Genomic DNA, 19,874 nt, shown 5'->3' on the forward strand with positions numbered 1-19,874 from the left:
GCCACCTAATTGGACTTGCTGCCTCAAGACTCTTACCACACCAGCTCATCCTACACACTGCTGCCAAAGTGGTTTTCTTTAAGCCCAGATCTGACCATGTGACTCCACAACTCAATCAGCTCCAGTGGCTTCTTTTTACTTCCTGGATCAAATATAAACTCCACTGCTAAGCTTTTAAATCCTTACACAATCTGGCACCAGACTATCTTTCCAGTCTCATTGTATATCACTCCCTTTCCTGTACTCTGCAATCCAGCAAAACTAGATTTCTCACACAGAACACTACATCTGTCATCTCTGGCCTTTGCAATGTCTGTCCCACAGGCCTGGAGTACATTCTCTCCTTACTCCAATTCAGAGTCTCTCTTCCTTTATGGTGTAATTCAAGTACCATCTTCTGCATGAAGCCTTTCCTCATCTCTGCCCCACATTTCACCCCAACTGCTAGTAGTACCCTCCCTCTCAAGCTATCTTGTATTTCTGTGCTATATATGTATGTATGTATGTAAATATGTATGTGTGTGTATTTGTATTTATTGACTTTTTAATTTTTCTGACTTACATGTAAAAAAATTAATTCTTTTTTAAAAATTTTGAGTTCTAAATTCTATCCCTCCTTCCTGCCTTTCCCCTATTTGATAAAGGTTATACATGTGTAATCACGCAAAACATATTTCCATTATTAGCCATGTTACAAAAGAAAACACAGACCCCCCCCCCAAAAAAAAGAGTAAAAAAAGAAAGTTTAAAAAGTCTGCATTCAGCCTCTATCAGTTCTTTCTCTGGTAAGAGATAGCATTTTTCATCATAAATCCTTCAGAATTGTCTTGGATCATTGGATTGCTCAGATTAGCTAAGTCATTCACAACTGATCACTGTATAATATTACTGTTACTGGGTACAATGCTCTCCTGGTTCTGCTCATTTCACTTTGCATGAGTTCGCATATGTCCAGGTTTTCTGAAAGCATCCTGCTCACCATTTCTTATAGCATAATAGTATTCCATCACTATCATACACGACAACTTGTTCAGCCACTGCCCAATTGATGAGTATTCCCACAATATCCAATTCTTTGGCACCGCAAAAAGAGCTGCTATAAATGTGTGTACTCATAGGTCCTTTTCCTCTGATCTCTTTGGGATACAGCCCTAGTAGTATTATTGCTGGGTCAAAGGGTATACACAGTTTTATAGCCCTTTGGGCATAGTTCCAAATTGCTCTCTAGAATGGTTGGATCAGTTCACAATTCCGCCAACAATGCATTAGTGTTACTGACCCTACATTTATGCTGCATAACATTATATATGTCCTTATCTCTCCCAATAGAAAGCAAGCTCTTTGAAAGCTGGGATTGTCTCATCCTTGTATTTGTTTTCTCCAATGCATAGCACAGTGTCTTACACATATTAAGAGTTTAGTAAATATTTGTTCATTAATTGCTACATAAACATGGAGGTACACAGCTATAGATACATGGATGGAGAGGTGCATGGATGGAAGGGAGGGATGAATAGAGAGAAGGAATTGATGGACAGAGGCTTGGAGTGATGAAGAGAAAGATGGGAGGATAATACAGCCTAGCATCATTCTCTTCAGTAAATACAGTTTGGTGCAAAGCACCAGTTTTATTCCTCAGTAAGGAAGCTTCTTTCAGCTATACCATTAGTCACAAAGTCAAGGACTGTTCATTGTTCCCTGAATCACCTTCTTCACTAAAGTGTCAATTCTATAAGCCTCTCTGCCTTCAAGCTTTCAACTGACTATGTCGTGCCTGATCTATAAAGTTAAGGTGGCAATGAACATAAGGAAAAGACTTTTTTGACATTATCTCTACAAGTTTCAGCAGTGTTGTGTTTACAGTAGTGGTACTTAATATCAAATGAAGTTAAATTTTTACCAGCTATATGAGAATTTCAAATCTTCACTTCAATTTTATCTCAAATAAGGTAATATTTATAAAGTTCTTATTACAGTGCCTGGTACATAGTAAGGGCTATATAAATACTGGTTATTACTAGTATTATTGCATTAGACTTTCTCTCTAGGTGACATGGGGTATAGAGCACTGGACCCAGATTCAAGAAGATCCAAGCTCAAATCCCACCTCAGCTTTTACTAGCTATGACACCTTGGGCAAGTTGTTTAACCTTTTTCTGACTCCTCCACTGTAAAATGGGGGTAATAAGAATATGTACCTCCCATGGTTATTATGAAGACAAAGTAATATTTGTAAAGTGTTTTACAAACATTAATGTGTTTAAAGTGCTATATAAATAGTAGCTATTAGCTACAGATCAGTGTTTCAAAGGCCTTTAATTGACATTAACCGGATTCCTTTCTCCTATGTCAACCAGGGATATATAAACACACACACACACACACACACACACACACACACACACACACACACAATCTAAGGTTTTATACAATCCCTCCAAGGTGGTCTAAAGTACAAAGATTAATGGTCAAATAACAGAGACTGAAAATTATTTGAAGAAAGTCTGAGGGTGAATTGAAGAAGAAAGGGGAAAAAAAGCCCTAGCACCTCAAAATACTAAGAATTAAAAGGCAGGGTTAAAAGGAAATGGGTAGTGAGAGATGGCCTTGTAGTTAAGAAAAACCTGAGTTCAAGTCCCACACATTGGCTGTACAACCCTGGGCAAATAAACTTCTCAGCTGCCCAAACAAATCATTGATAGAGGAGCTTTCCTCAGCCATGAAGTCAAAGGAATGAACTAAGAAAAAGAAAAAGAAAAAGCAAATGGGTGGTGCCTAAAGATACTGTGACTATAAAGCTAGGGGCTAAAAATAAAAGATGGGGGTAAGGGAGAAGGAATGTATGACATGGAGGGTTGAAGAATGGTTATAGAAGAAAAACTGAAAATCTCTATTCTAAGGTCATTCTCACAGACTCACAGAACTCTTCTAAAAGCATTTTTAAAAAATGCTTTAAAGAGAGATTTTTATCAGTCTTAGAAAGCGATCTTTATCAGTCACTTAGAGGGAGCAGGAAGCAGGATGGTCTAGTAGAAACTGCACTAAATTTGGAATGAAATGATGGGTTCAAATCTCAGTTCTGCTGCACAACAGCCATGAGATATTGGGAAAATCATTTCATGTCTTTGGGCATTTATAGCTGAGGGGCTTAGACTAAGAGATCTCCAAGGACACTTCCAGCTCCTTCCACATCCACAGTCCCATAGTAAGTGGTTACCACCTATGAGTATACAAGAACACATTCCAAGGACTTATAACTCACATAGATACTCTCTCTCCCAACAGAGATTATAGCTCTTCCGCATCTTGGCTTTCAAGAGTTGCTATGGTGTTAAAAAATTCATTACCTTGCAGTCAATTGGGTAATTAGGCCAAACCTAGCCAGGCTGTTCATCACTAGGGCTGTACTCAAAGCCCTTCTAGCTTGATAGACTCCACTAGAGCTCGTCACAGCCTTTAAGAGCCCAGGATCACCTCTGGTCAACAATGAGGCTTCCATGTAGAAAAAAATTGTACGGAAAGTTTTAAACCAGCTGCCACAATAGTCTAAGGTTTTTAAGCAAAGCCAACCAAACAGTGCTCACCCAGATCTAGAGTGTAACTTCACACGCACAAAATCGTAACTGCATGAAAATCTATCTAAATAGGCAATCCTTCCCATTTTCTACATAAAAGTAGCATATATTTTAATGGCACCTGACTCATATCTAGAGGTATTAGACTGAGGAGACAACAGGGACTACAAAAACGTTTACTAACACTCATTCTTCTACAACAATCACCAAGTAACTACTACTATGACTATGACTACAACTACAACTGCTGCTGCTGCTGCTACTACCACTACTACTACTACTACTACTACTACTACTACTACTACTACTACTACTACTACTACTACCACTACTACTACCACTACTGCTACAGCTACTACAATTACTACTAGCATAGCTTTACATCTTCTCTAAGGACAAAATTCTCACTTTCTGATGTAAGAACTGTACCTAGGATAGGTTGCAGTTACGTAATCTTCATGCCATCCAACTGACTTTATACACAATTCCTCCCTATCTGTCACTAGCCTGTATTACCTGAGAATCCACACGGCATATGCCATGATTTACGTGCACCCTACAGCTGAAGAACGTGGCCCTTGGGGGTTTATTTTTTTCCCTAAAGAAGCTCGTGGTGGTTTTACTGCAGTGGGCTTTTTGTATTAGAAAGATGTACCACAGTCAAAGACAATGCCATTCTTGACTTCTGGCCCATTCTACACGCCCAGGACAAGCACAAAGTCAAGAGTGCCAGCCTTTTAATTCAGCAGTCGTCATAGCAACGGAAGTCCTATACAAAGAATGGAGGACAGTTCAGGCCTCTCAGCTTTTTATGTACCTGAGACATGTATACATTTATGAATGAATACCACAAGCACTTCTACAGGACCCAATACAATAGAGGTACTCTAGAGCAGCCATAACATGTAAATTCCTATTACACCAAAATGAAAGGTAGGGTTTAGGGGAAAAAAATAATCCTAGGATTTAGCTATAAGTAGCCTCTATACAAGACCAAGAAGTAGTCTGGAGAGAGCAGGACAAATAGCTCAGTTTTTTTTGTATAAACATCTCTAATGATAAATCAGCTAAAGGCAGCTTTTTCTACATGTATCCTTTTGATGACAAAAGAGCCTCTTATACATGAAGATAATGGTAAAGTATCAAAGGGCCAGGAAAGTTTTGCTAGTAAAGAACTTTAGGGGTCACTCATAAATCAACCTTCTCATTTTAGATTTTTAAATTCCTGCTATTTGCTCTGTAGTGATTTACTATGTTCATGTACACAGGAGAGACAGGATATATCCTAGGATACTTGCAAACCTAGTTTTTAAGTTCTCTTTGACTTTGTGTCAAGGGCTCTCTTTTATTTTTTCCTCTATAGCCATGATTTTGCTGATCTCATCCATTGCCTATGTTCAATCATCATACAGCTGACTCCTGGGATCTTACACAGAGTACTAATTCTCTCTCATGAATTCTTATTGAGATCTAATCTCCAACTACCTGTTGAATGTTTCCACCTGGATATTCCATTAGCACCTCAAAGGTCCAAAAGTGAATTCATCATCTTCCTACCTAAACTTACTCTTCCTTCCAATTTCTCCAACTCTGCTGAAGGCACCAACATTACTCCTAGGCTCATAATCTGGCCTGAAACCTTAAGTGAGCATTAATTCTTCTCCCTTATCCAATGTTCCACAAAATCTCTTTCCTACCATCCTTTTATTTTCATTCATATGACACCAACCTAGATCAGGTCTTTCTAATTTGATGGAACCTAGCAGACCATTAGTATTCTGTGACTCACAGCTATACAACAAAAGAACATTTATATTTTTAAAAGATCAGCTTCTGTTACAGGTAAAAGTCTGAGGTCATCAAGGGAATTTGGCAATCTCCCAAAGACAATCTCCTACTTAATTCTGGGACCCACTTGTCCATCGGCAATGTCTATCCAAGCTCTAATGGATGAGCTCTAGTGGTTGTCTATTCAATTGCATATTGCGTGAACAGGCATTCTTCATCCACTAAAATTTTTCTAGAGAAAATATTTAGGGCAAACTCTTTTGAATAAGAATCACAGAACTTTAAAGTGAGGCAGGATTTCACCAACCATTTAATCCAAACCACATCTGAAAGGCAATCCTGCAATAATATATCCAACAAATGGTCATCCAGCTTCTGCTTAAGGACTTCCATTGAGGACACTACCTTCCAAAGCCACCAATTCTACTTTTAGAAGGCTCTAATTTTTAGGATATTTTTTATATTAAGCCTAAATTTTCTTCTTTGCAAAATCCACCCATTGCTCCCACATCTCATGAATAGGAACAAGAGCAAAAGTCTTTTCTGAGAGCATTTTATATTCACTGCCCAAATCTTTATAATGCTTACCAAAAGTGCAAACATCAATATTAAAAATCAAACTAGCAATGTGCGAGCTTTTAAAAATCTGTAATGAGCAAATTATATTGCTAAATACCTGCTTTTTATTTGAGTACTATCATTTTTGAGATAAAAATAAATGATTAAGAATAAAATGCCTTTTATGTAAAAAAAATTTAACATAATGTAGAATTTTGCAAGGAATTGAAGTCAAGTTCCCTGGTCTTTATTTGCAGATTCTGCTTTATTCCTTTTTTTCTTTGTTTGAAAGTTGGAACAATCACTCTTCTCTAGCCCTATAGCACTTTCTCTTGTTATCCATGATATTTCAAGTCTCACTGACAGTGGCTTAGCATCTACATGCTTGGTTCTTTAAGTACTTAAGGCTGTGAGCCCATATAGGTCAGTGACACAGAATCATGAAGGGCTACTAAGTGACCTCTTTATTTTATTTGGGGGGATCAACTCCCTGTTAGCTATTTTTGTTCTGACATTTCCAGTGCAAAATGATCATGGATCTCATCCAGGAGGCTCTGCAGTGTCCTAGGTTTGATGCATTCAGCAGAATGTCATCCACAAACAAAATCATCTGGTCGACCCCCTGCCCCCATCTACAAGGGATCCCTCCTTGACTCGGCTTCTGTGCTGGCTCTCTTCCACAATAATGATCCACACCTCTGGCTAACATGTTTCCCAGAATAAAGTTATCTCTATTGTTTTATCTTTCCAGGAATCTTGTATGGTTTTGAAACATGTAGAAAAATACCCTGCTGCAGGAAATCTTTGATGGCACTGTTTTATTCTAAGGAATCAAATGCTTTGTGGAGTCCACTAACAGTAAACATAGCAAGATCTTGTATTTTTCATATCTTTTGGCCAACTGTGTAAGAAGAAAAGAAACAGGCATTTATTAAGCACCTCCTAGATACTAGGTACTGTACTAAGCACTTTACAACTATCATTTCCTTTAATCTTCACAGCAACCCTGGGAAGTAGGTGCTACCTACTTCCGTGTAATGATAAACCTCTAGTCTTCTATAAAATATCCCTTGAAAATGTCTACCTTCTAATTCATCAAAGATTTAATTAATCTTATGTAAAATTATATGGATGGGAAAGTAGACATACAAGTTGTTATTGATGTTCCCTTTTTCCCACACCCCTTTGTGATGCACTGAGATGTCTAAATGACTTCATAATTGTGTCACTCCCATTTGGACCTCTTCTTTATACTAGGAGGTCCTGCCCCCTGGCCCCATCCAGGGGATTTTCCTATCTCTCTTCTTTTCAGTACAATTTCTACCTCCCCTATAAGTTTAAGGGTGGTGGCTCTCCTGTCCTTGATGGTGAAAAGAGGTTGAAATAAAGATCTTTGCAGCTCTCTATATTTCTTCTATTATTTTTTCCTTCCAGCTTTACCTTTAAATATTTCATTGGATAACTCTGCTAAATTGGTTCTCGTGCCTCAAAATCCTCCTGGTAGCTCAGGGTTCCAAAGGGCAGAGAATATGCTAAAGAGGCTTTTGAGTATGGTAAGAGTATGGTACGATCAACAGACTATGTCTTCTTTTTCAAGAACCAGCCCAGCTAAGAACATAAAAGTTCTTTACCAGTAGATTGTCAATTGTCAAGGCCATGGCAACACAGTCTTGTGTGTCCCCTTTCCACTTCTGAAGTGAAGGTAAAGTATCAGAAAAGGGCATAAGAATCACACAATTTTTAGGCTGTCTGTGACCATTCACTTAAATATTAGTATGGTAAGCATTTAACATCTTTGTCCAATGACCAACAAATGGATATATCACTAGAAAAACTGAATGACAGCAATCTTGACATTTTGACCATAAACAAAATGAGAAAAAAGAAGTTGCACAGCTTCTCCTTGGAGAGGCAAATAAAGGAGCTGGCAGAGTTGATTTAATTGTGCATCCAAAAGGAGCAAAAAACATCATTTCACAGGTCATTTGATCATTTCATATATTGCAATGCTCATAATAATTATTTGTAAAAAAGACTATCATGAAAGTAATTAAAGCTTATGTATCACCATCTGTTACAAGAAATAAAGAGGTAAAGAAATTATATCATTAAATGAATGAATGAAAAAGCATTTATTAAGCACTTACTATGTACCCACTATTACACTAAGCACTACAAAAAGAAACAGAAATATTACAGTCACTGCTGTCAAGGAACTCATAGTCTAATAGAGGGAAACAATCTATATAAGAGGTTTCAACTACAAGTTGGATGGAAAGGCCTAGTGGTTTTCACAGTGCCATGGCAAAACAGATGGCAATGTATCTTATTTTCATTGATGAAATCATATCAGTTTCTGATACTGAATTATCTGATGATACCAAGGACTGGCCTTTCAGGATCTTCTAGTAGCTGTGGCTACTAAGGAGGTTGGAGACCATAGCATCTGAATGGGCAAATGCCACATAAAGACTGTTTTACTGAATGATGGCTACAGGGTGGAAGCAGGGCTGGTGTCTGAGGGGTACAGGCTCTTGGGTACATGGTCCTGAGCTACCTCTGCCAAGGTCTAAGGGGAGATAGTGGTACAGACTCTGGTAGTGAAACCACATTTCACATGCTACCCCTGGCCTTTCCCTCAGGGCACCATGCTAAACAACTTTTATTGGGGACAGGAGGGAGCCTAAACTTGTGATTTCATTGGTTTAGGGAGCTCCCTAGTGATCAAATTCCCTTCAATCAATGCGAATCATCAACTGTTCTGCAATACGGATTTGACAGGAGCATTGAGAGAAAAAGTGACTTGCCTAGAATCATACAGTCATTGTGTGTGAAGGCAGAATGTCAATGCAGGTCATTGTGGCTCAGAGGCCAGTCCCCTATCCAGTATGCATGCAACCTCTCAAGATTCTGTAGGACCCTCCAAAGTAAATCAGCATATACTTGATACTTGATGGCTCCAAAGCAAGGCAGATATAGGAAAGAATGGTGAAAAATTTAAGAGAAATTGAATCAAGGCTAAGGAATGAAAAATACCAAATATGAGCCACCCAGAAACCTCATCATGCCTACACATCTTGAATACTTTCTTTGAGAAATGCGTCAGAAGGTACTGGGCATGATAAGCACTAAATCACAAAAAATGAAATTCACTGTTTTTATGAGCAAAAAACTATTTGCTGATATAACAGTAATTCCTGAATCAGTTGTCTGTGTGAGTCATATCACTAACTTTTTGGAGCAAAGAGAAAAATTAATACAAAGCTAGAGGAATAAAAATGAAATAGAAGATATGGTATGCAATTATAATTATTGTTTAAATATACTAAAGGATAAATGGACCTATTTAAATAAGTTATCAATGTCAAAAACAGGATATAAATAAACTACTAGCAATGCCTTCCTTTATAGAGGGGAGAAACTGAACTTTTGGTCTCACTCCATTCTGCATCTGCTACTTTGCCTGGTTTCAAGTCCATGAAACAAGATGCCCCATCATTGAGTACCCACCCCTTGGTGTCCCCCCTATTTCCACTCCTGCTCTCTTGCTTCCTTTTGTATACTGTCTCCGCTCCCCATGTTAGACTGTAAGCATCTTGAGGGCAGGGACTGTCTTCCTTTATAGTAACTGTATCCCCAGTGCAAAGCACAGTTCCAGCATACAGTAGGTGCTTAATAAATGTTTACTGGATTGAACTGGATAAAAGAACATCAATTCCATTTACAAATAAGTTCATCTTTTCCATGACTACCAAAACTATCTTACTAAGGCACTGATAGTGTCACACAAGGATCACAAGCCTCAAAAACATTTAATAACAGCCCATTGCCCACTCAGTAATTTCTGGTATTTAAGGGATTCTGGTATTTAAGGTCTCCAATCTACCTTTCCAACTTTCTTTTCTTTTTTTTTTTCTCATGAAGTACATGACTTTATTGATTGACATAATGGAAAATATAAGTACTTCAAAAATTTGAGATTATATCCTATGAAATTGGATTAAAAACCACATTTCCTATTGTTACTGGGGTTTTTAAAACATTTTTATTTAAAGCTTTCAGTTCCAAATTCTCTCTCTCCCTTCCTTCCAACCCTTCCCCCTGCATGAGTGTAAAGCCAATCAGTAAGTGAAAAGATCTTTCCCTGCCCATTGAATAGGCTTAAGTGGGGCTTCAGGTGGGGCCAGAGGGAGGTCTGATTAGAGCCTGACCCTCTGCAGTACTCTGGTCCTTGAGGGGCACTCCCCCTCCACCGGGAACTCCAGTCCTGGGAACTTTAGTTTTGGGATTCCCAAATCCCTGGATTTTTCACCCTCAACAAAGCAAGAAGCTGAGACACTGAGGACTCAGGACTGAGAGCACAGGATTCAGAAGCCGAGGGCCAGCTTCCAGAGCATGCAGAGAGGAGAGTGCTGAACACAAGAGGGAGTTTTGGAACCTGGAGTCAGAGGAGCCACAGGAGAGAGTGCTGAGCAGGGACCTAGATTTGTGAGTGATCTTCTTATAGGACGGCCCTAGCATTGAGGGGAAGCACAAATATGGTCTGGCTTGCAGCTATATTTTGTTGTAACCTCCTCGTTACTATAGTGAGGTGGGCTTATTGGTTTTGGAATGCTGTTGCCAAGATATCGAACTGGGGGCATTGGTCCTTGGATCTGATCCTTTGGAGTCCAAATAAATGTCATACTTCCTCTGCCTTCTACCTAGAGAATTCATTATATCCTGTGATTCTGAATCATTCAGGCATGCTTATGGTCCTCTTCGAATTCATGAATTTTGCCTTAATGATATACTGAGGTGGTAAGCAATCAGATAAAGGTTATACATGTACAATTATATAAAACATTTCCATATTAACAAGACTCAAAGAGAAGAAAAAAAAGAAAGAAAGTGAAAAATAGCATGCTTCAGTCTATATTCACTCAATGTCAGTTCTTTCTCTGGAGGCAGAGAGTAGGCTTCATCATTAGTCCTTTGGTATTGTCTTAGATCATGGTATTGCTGAGAACATTAAGTCATTCAAAGTTTTTGATCAAACAATTACTGTTACTGTGTATAACATTCTCCTGTTCCGTTCACTTCATTTTGCATCAGCTCATGTAAGTCTTTTCAGGTTTCTCTGAAATCATCCTGCTTGTCATTTCCTATAGCATAATAATATTCCATTACAATCATTAACCATAGCTTGTTTGGCCATTCCCCAACTGACTGGCATCCCTTTGATTTCCAATTCTTAGCCACCACGAAAAGAGCTACTATAAATATTTTTGTACAAATAGGTTTTTCCCCTTTTTTGCATATCTTTGGAATAAAGACCTAGCAGTGATATTGCTGGATCAAAGGGTATGCACAGTTTTATAGCTCTTTGGGCATAGTTCCAAATTGCTCTCCAGAATGGTTGGATCAGTTCACAACTCCACCAACAGTGCATTAGCACCCCAGTTTTCTCATATCTCCTCCAACATCCAACATTTTCCTTTTTTGTAATATTAGCCGCTCTGATAGGTGTGTGGTGGTACCTCAGAGTTGTTTTAATTTGTATTTCTCTGATCAATAGTGATTTAGAGCATTTTTTCACATGACTATAGATAGCTTTGATTTCTTTGTCTAAAAACTGTCTATTCATATCCTTTGACCATTTATCAATTGGGGAATGACTTGTATTTTTATAAATTTGACTCAGTTCTCTATATTTAAGAAATGAGGACTTTATCAGAGATACTTGTTGCAAAAATTTTTTCCTGGTTTTCTACTTTCCTTATAATTTTGCCAATCTTATTTTCTATTCCTTCTTTTTACACATGCTACATTCTAGTCAAGTGGAGCTACAATCTGCTCTACCAACATTTTCTGAATTCTTCTCTTCTTTTCAGACTGAGTTTAAATACCAACTCTTCTATGAAGCCATGGCTGGTAAACTAAGCTAAAAGTATTGTCTCCCTCCTCAAATTGTGCTTATCTATCTATATATATATCTATATCTATATCTATACATATATATATGTTATATTCTCCCACAAGTAGAATGTAAATTCCTTGCTGTCAGATCATTTTTTATTTTGTATAATAATAATAATAATAATAGCTAACATTTATATAGTGCTTTAAAGTCTACCAAGTAGTGTATATATGTATGTGTGTGTGTATATATATATATATATATATATATATGTATGTATGTATATGTGTGTATGTGTATAATTTGATACACGTCTCTCTTCTCCTTCCCAGTCTAAATATCCCCAGTCCCCTAAACTGATCTTAATATGGAATCTTCTCTTGCCATCTTGGTTGTTCTGTTGTGGACGTGAAGCAGATTGTCAACACCTTACTCAAAACGTGGTGCCCAGAGCTAAACACAAATACTCCGGCTGTGGATTAAGGCTGAGTAGAGTACAGCAGCCCTATAACTTCCCTTCTTCTATATACTATGTCTCTGTTAATCCAGGTTTTGGCAGGGCTGCCAAGTCACACTGTTGATTCCTACTGTGTTTGCAGTTTCCTGTCTAGCCATACTTTACTGAGACTGCAATGTGTGCAGGTTATCATTTTAACCAAAAACACTTGGCATTTACCTTTGTCATATTTTGTATTTATCCATGAATATGCTTTTTCTTCTAGGGGAATGTAATTTCCTTATTGGCAGGGACTATACTGTGTCTTGTCTTTCTGTATCACTGTGACTTACACCAAGTGGGAAGTCAATAAATGATTGTTGACTGCATTGAACTAACCCAAGTGTAGGCCTTTATATTTATGCCTAATATATGCTAGCTCATTAGATTTGATCTATCCTGTATCACTGTATCTTGTATGCCAAGTCGGAAGTCAACAAATGATTGTTGACCGAAATGAACTCACCTGAGTGTTGGACTTCATATTTATTCCTAATACACTCCAGCTCATTAGATTTGACCCATAATTCTGAACTGCAGAGATCTTTCTAGATCCTGACTCTGATCAAAACACTAGTTATCCCTCTCAACTTCATGACACCTGCCACCCTGACAAGGGCACCCCACCCTCCCATATCTGCCCTCATCTTGATTGACAAAAATGAACAGGTTTTTGCTTTTGTTTGTTTAATCATAAGCAGTTGGCCTTGGTTAGAGTCTGAAGAATCATGCCATTGATTATGAAGTTAACTAATAAGGACAGCATTCAAGCGGCAAGCATTATTAAACATTTACTTTGTGTGAGAGACTGTGCTTAGTGTTGAGGAAATAAAGGCAAAAACACTGTCCCTACCCTAAGGGGCTCACATTCTAATGGGGCTGACCATATGCAAACAAGTACATCCACACCACACAAATACAGAGTACACTGGAGGACATCTCAGACGGAAAGAAGGAGCAACAGTAATATTAATGCATTTATATAGAGTGCCACAGTTTACATAGTATTTTAACATGCATTATCTCATTTGACACTTAACAATAACTCTATGAGGGTAAAGTTACGAGCAAGGTGAAATTTTGAGGGCTTGTAAGCTTTGGGCCAGGAGGCCTGGGTTTAAATCCTGGCTGTAACACTTGGGAGTTCTGTGACTTTGGGAAAATAATTTAAACTGCGAGTTGTAGTTTTTACATCTATAAAATGGGGTTGATAAACTATGTACTAACCACCCCACACAATTATTGTGGGAAAAGTATTTTTACAAATTTTACCCTGTTGTATAAATGTGAGTTACTACCATCATATCTCCTTTTACTGGATTAGGAAACTGAGGCTCAGTCAAATTAAGTAACTTAGTTACTTCCCATAATTATCATTATCTTCTGATTCTCAGTCCTGTTTTCTAGAATTCTACAACAACACACAAAAAGCAAAGGTTATCTTGGCAGAATTTCGAAGCAAAAACTTCTGTAAAGTACAATATTTATATCGCACAGCACAGAATTTTATTCATTTAAAAAATATTCACTGAGTAACTAGTTTGGTACGGTACTAAAGATTACACATTACAAGGAATTATTTTGTTGTAATGAGTGAGGCTATTTAACCTAGACCTTGCTTCCCAGAATCACTGTACTTAAATTATCTCAAGTAGATCAGTGACGATTTTAAAATGCATCCTGGGATGGAGAGTCCACATCCATTAGGGAGGCAGCATGGATGAGTGAAAGGAGTGTCTCCTTGAAGTCAGGAGCCCCAAGTTCAAGCTCGGGCTCCAGAAATCATTCACTGCATGATTATGACTCAGATTCTTAGCCCCTCTGAGCTTCAGTTTCTTCATCAGTAAAAGAAGGATAATACTTGAGAAAAGTGCTCTATAACCTTTAAAGCACTATATTGATGTGAGTTATCATCATTATTACTGACCTCCCTGAGGAACCTTTCTGAGAGCTTAACATTCTCCATTCTACAGTTTATACTCTTTTTCTCTCATTCTTTCCTCCACTGATATAGAAAATAACTGATCAGCAACTTCTGTTGTAATAATCTGTCCTATTCTTGAAAACCATTATTTGATTGCCCCTTATCCTTTCCTTTTTTTTAATCTTTCCTCAGAGACTCTATTTTCCAACACAGTCATTTTCTTTCCTATTCTCAGGGCTCACTCCAAGCCAATCACATAAAGCCCTGATCAGTACTAAGAGTTATAGAAGGATTAAAAGTCTCTAAATTTTGGTCTTCAGTAACACAAGGAAATCATAAAAATAGATCCCAAATATTCTTCTCTACTTGCCCAAGCACTACCAAACCCTAAAATTGTATTTAGTGCAACCGCCTTATAAAGCTTAGCTTTTTCTTTTGAATTAAAATACATCACAAAACACATACTATGAATAGATATCCTTTGTGAAGGTGATTTTTTTCTTCTTAAAAACTCATCATCACCTTATTTTATCCTCATTCAGTCATATTTTCCACATAAAATGTGATCTTTCTCCTTCACAAAGCTCCTGTAAAACTGCTCCTCCTTCCCTTTCAAAATGTATGCTCTTGTCAGAACACAAAATTAAACACCTCCAGTTGCATTATACAGTACAGCTGTGTCAGAAAATTAACCGAGTAAAATAGACATCTTGTTACTGCAGTTAACTGTTCCCTTCTCTGTTTTCATAATCATTTTAAAAGGCACTACTGTTTCCACTGCTTCATACAATATCAATGTTTTCAGCTGAACTTTCTCTCTCTATTCTTGAGGCACTATTCTGGAGATGAAGAAATGTCAAAGGGAAGAAAAAAAAATCCTGATTTTCAGGTACTTGGAGAGTAGTGGAATTCAGAAAAATCTTGTTTTCACTTTTAGCCTTCTTTGCATCAAGGAGAACTTCACTTTGTGTCACAATCAAAAGCTATAAGGAAAAGATTTTTGATTTGCAACCCATGGAATCCTCAAATATCCCTGAGTTATTTTGGGTATTTTTTTTCTTTGTACTGGCAACACAGTAAGATCCAATGAAATCAGACAACGTCCTGCAAAACCTAAGCATTGATTCAGATTGCTGGTTAGCTCTAACTATGCATGGACATTACCAGAATGAATAATGGGATTCTGACAAAGTTGTTCTCACGCGAGATAAAAATGATTTATAAGAAGAAATTACCTTAAAGAAATACTGTATTCAGGATAAAACACACTTGTATACTGAACCCAGGCACCAGCTTCATCTTCTGTTTCCCCCTTTTTCACTTCTGTCACTGAAAACAACTTAAAGGATTCAAATCTTCTTACGGATATTTGTCGTAGGTGATCATCCAAGTGTTTCTGCTTCAGAACCTTTGAGATAAAAATAAACAGGGAATTCAAAGTAAATAAACCCAATATCCAGTCCAGTCTTCAAAGACTATACAATCAAGATGCATCATGCAAAAAACCAAAGTCAAGAATCAATCATGATAGCTAAATGGTTGAGAGCATTCGAAGAATCTCTGCAGAATTTACCGGGGTGGGGCGGTGGGGCGGTGGGGGGGAATCTGAATAAGGCAACTTAAAAAATAGCAAGTTACAGAAGTATTCCTGACCTAGAATGATCCAGATCTTCGTCTTTGTGAAGCACTTTAGCATAAACAAACACAGAAAGAAAGGGATAGAAGGTATTTGAGGTCATTCTCTACCCCACACAGAAGAATGCTGAAGGCCATCTAAGAACAGTATAAAGTTATTTATACATCTTTGGAGAATTTCCCTTTTACAAATGGGTCATTCTAAAGTTTTGCTAAATAATTTTCACCTGAGGAAAAACAGTATTTTACAAATCATTCAAAAGCATTCATTCCAAAGCAAAAATCAAATAGACCCCCTCACAGAAAAATGATGAAATAGCAAACAGATATTAATAGAAAAAGGAAAGTTCTCTGAGATAACAATTGTTTCATTCATTTCTTTTTGTATCTCCAGAGTCTGGGATAGGACCTTGCACACAGTAGGCATCTAATAAATATTTAAGGGAACTGAAAAACATTTTCATAAATAAGGTAATATGGCAGATGTTATCCAAAGCAAATTAAACTTTTTTTTTCCCTATACAAGATGACCTCTAGAAACTTTAATCAACATTAATACCCAAATAAAAAGACATAAAAGATACGTCACATTCAAAATAAATACATCAGAGACTAACTATACTTCCATCTACGTTATGGATTTTATAGTTTATATTACGACCTTCTACCTCTATAATATATTGAAATTAAGTTAATTAATTTCAGTAACTAAATCATCTTGAATTGGGTCCAGAACAAATCTATCTTATACCAAATTCTCCTCTAGAAAAAAATCATGCCCTGGGGAAGTTCCAATGTATAAAACATGTAGAAACAAGATGATACACTAAGAGCACAATATAAAACAGAGTGTGTCACTTTGGGAAAGAAAGAGCATGGAAGTATGGCAGAAGCAGTTATACTATAAATTCTTTGATTGCTGGCCCCTTGTCTGATACTTTTTGCATCTGAAGCGCACACAGACTGAAGAGATGTTCAATACATACTTCTTGATTGAATGAATGCCTTTTGAGTGAAAGATTAAGAGTCTCCAAATAAATTGGCCTCACAGAGGCAAATGTTATGTACTTAACTATGAAGTGCTGAAGAGAAGGCCCTCTCTACCCCATATTCTTAGGCACCTTGGTTCTCCATTTTTGGCAGAAAGCAAGGAGTCCTTGGCCTAGAATGCAAAAGTTTTATTCATGTCAAATATGTGGAAGCAGCCAAAAAAAGAGACATAGTGCGGTCTGAAGGGACAAGAGAGCACTTCATTATATGGAGGTGAAAAACACACATCATCTAAGATCAAATATAGAAAGACCTCCCTGTACATCAATCAATAAAATTCATACAATGAAACAGAGGGCCATATTTCAAGTCATGGAATCCTGTAGTTTCAAAAGAATTTAAGTTGCAAAGGGCTATAAAGCAGGTCATGGTGGATTGCAACATGTTATCAAGGAGAGATTGAACAAAAGAAGCAGCCCAGAGGATATTCTCCTATTCTCATAGAAGAAATGTACAACAATATAGAACCAGAGAAGGAGGTAGCCCAGAAATACTGTAAGAATAAAGGATAACTGATGGGCATTCCTGTATCTTCTAATGGCAGCTACAACCAGAGGAAGGCACCCGGTACCTGGGTCAACCCCCTGAGAAGAATTTGTTGAAGTACAAGACAGGACAAGAAGTACAGAGGATGAGAAGTCATCAATGGGCTATGAAGAGTATAGTGACATCAGTGACATCCCAGACCCACTGAAGTATAAGATAAAAGCACAAGATTTTTTAGGTTTTTTAAGGGTCTACTACTTGTATCCTGAGCTTTCTGAAAGAAAAGGACGGGAGTTTTCATAACATCTGCTTTTGGTTACATCTTTGACAAGTTACTGTATTAATCATCCCAACCCAAGCTTCAGAGGTTCATTGTTTAGGTTTTGAAGACTTTAGAATGAGTGTAAATAACAACTGTTTTCTGTTCTGGTCAGAAAAGCTGAGGGTCTTCCCCCTCCCAGATTGATATCTTTATGATAGTAAATTGAGACATCTTTTGTCTCAACTCTTACCTAGCCCTTAGTCATTGAATGGGCATGGTCTCAAACAGAGACCTGGGAAAGACCTTAATTTAGAAAGGCCAATATCATCCACTGCATCTCCCACCATACTTAGTGGTGGTCTTGACTTCTGTCTTGCCACTGGACCTTGAGGACCCTGGAGGAGAGAGTGATGATGATGACTTTGTGCAGCTTTGCCTCACTTATATCCAATTCATTCCAAAGTCAAGACATCACCCTCTTGATGTCATTTGTCCTTTTCAAGAACAAAGGACAAACAACAACACTGAACAACAACAACATTAACTCATTCTACTGCTGTCTTACAAGACATCTAATAAATATTGGTTGAACTGAAAATTTCATATCCTTAAGTGCAAGTTTTTCAAATGAGTACAAAAGTTGTTTTTCACATTTGTTCCTTAAAATCATCAAATATTCATTAAGCTATGCAGATGAGCCATGTTGTTATTTCTTTTCTAGCCTTAGGAAAAAATCTGACAAATCTATTTAATGGTAGTGAGGATAAGAGCTCGGAAAGGGTGCAATACAATAGTTCTCTGTTTTCGTGATGTCCTCCAACTGAAAGGTCTCCATGCATTGTTTTCTAAATAAAGGAACCCTGGGAACCCATAAGGATGTCAAGACTCAAGAAAGCTAACAGGAAACCACTACTAAGTAAACTAGAAAGGGCAGGGAACGAAAAACAAATAAACAGTGATTCCAAGCTACAGCCTAAACAACTTGATTTCTCCTTCATGGACAATGAATAGACGTGGATATTCTTGAACTTAAGAATGGTCTACATAATATTACAACCTCATTCTCTGGACCTACCATACCAACCCCCACAAAGATTATACTGATTTTTAACAAATCTTTTGAATTCAACTCCATGAAAACTACCCTCTTTAATTATTTTTGTTTGCTATTTAGTTTAAATTTTAGTTTAGTTTAGTTTAGTTAAATTAAATTTTAGTTTAAATTAAATTTTAGTTTAGTTTAAATTTAGTTTAGTTAGTTTACTAACAATTGAGAAGCCTTTAATTAAACTTTGGCTACATTTAATATTCTCACAAATACCACTTGTTTTTACAATATGCAATTTAAACATCATTTCTCTCTTTTAAATTCAAAAATATATAACTAAGCGATATACACCTACCACACTCATATCACCATAATCAACACCAAAAAAATTTCTAAGTACCTATACAGAAATAGCACTCTGTTGGTACAAGGAAAATGACAAGTGAATGGAAGTTATAGACTTCAATTCAACAAAAGGCAGAATTTATAACCATTTATATAAACATTCTATAACCATTTATATGGACAATTCCAATGAGCCATCTAGCAATGGAGTAGGCTGCCTTGCAAAGCAGTTAGCTCTCTATTACTGGTAGTATTCAAATATAGTCTATGTAGACTGTAAGCTCCTTAAAAGCAGCGATTTTTTTTTCTTTGTAGTCCCAGAACCTAGCACACTACCTGGCACATACCAGGTGTTTAACAAATGCCTGCTAATTGATATGGTTATATTTCTGACTATAATTATTTCAATAGTAGACGAAATGACATTGTTACAACTACATCTCAAATTCCACATATCAAAATAGAACTCATTAATCTTTTCCCCAAAACTGATCCCTCTTCTGGACTTCTATATCTCTATTATAGAGGGCACCACCATTCTTCCAGTCTCCCAGATTTGTAACTTCAGCATTAATTATCCTACATTCCACTCATCCAATTAGTTGCTAAACCTTGCCATTTCTATTTTTCCAACTTTTCTCTCATAAGTCAACTTCTTTCAACTGCCATGGCCCCCACCCTGTTCCAGGCCCTTATTATTTCTCACATGGACTACTGCAATGGCCTCCTAATAGGGATCCCCACCTCAAGACACTCCTTTTTCTGAGCTACACTAAATATAGTTGCCAAAGTGATTCTCTTTAAGCAC

General features: G+C 37.3%; 1 protein-coding gene across 1 annotated transcript in view; it reads right to left on the reverse strand.

The window, feature by feature from the left end:
* CAMKMT (calmodulin-lysine N-methyltransferase) overlaps nucleotides 1-19,874 on the reverse strand; it is a 536,340-nt gene that overhangs the window by 501,267 nt on the left and 15,199 nt on the right. Inside the window, 1 exon segment of the mRNA XM_036750026.1 lies at nucleotides 15,476-15,648. Coding sequence (XP_036605921.1) covers nucleotides 15,476-15,648 — 173 coding nt within the window.

The sequence above is a fragment of the Trichosurus vulpecula genome, chromosome 3 (assembly GCF_011100635.1).
Source record: "Trichosurus vulpecula isolate mTriVul1 chromosome 3, mTriVul1.pri, whole genome shotgun sequence".
Classification (NCBI taxonomy): Eukaryota; Metazoa; Chordata; class Mammalia; order Diprotodontia; family Phalangeridae; genus Trichosurus; species Trichosurus vulpecula.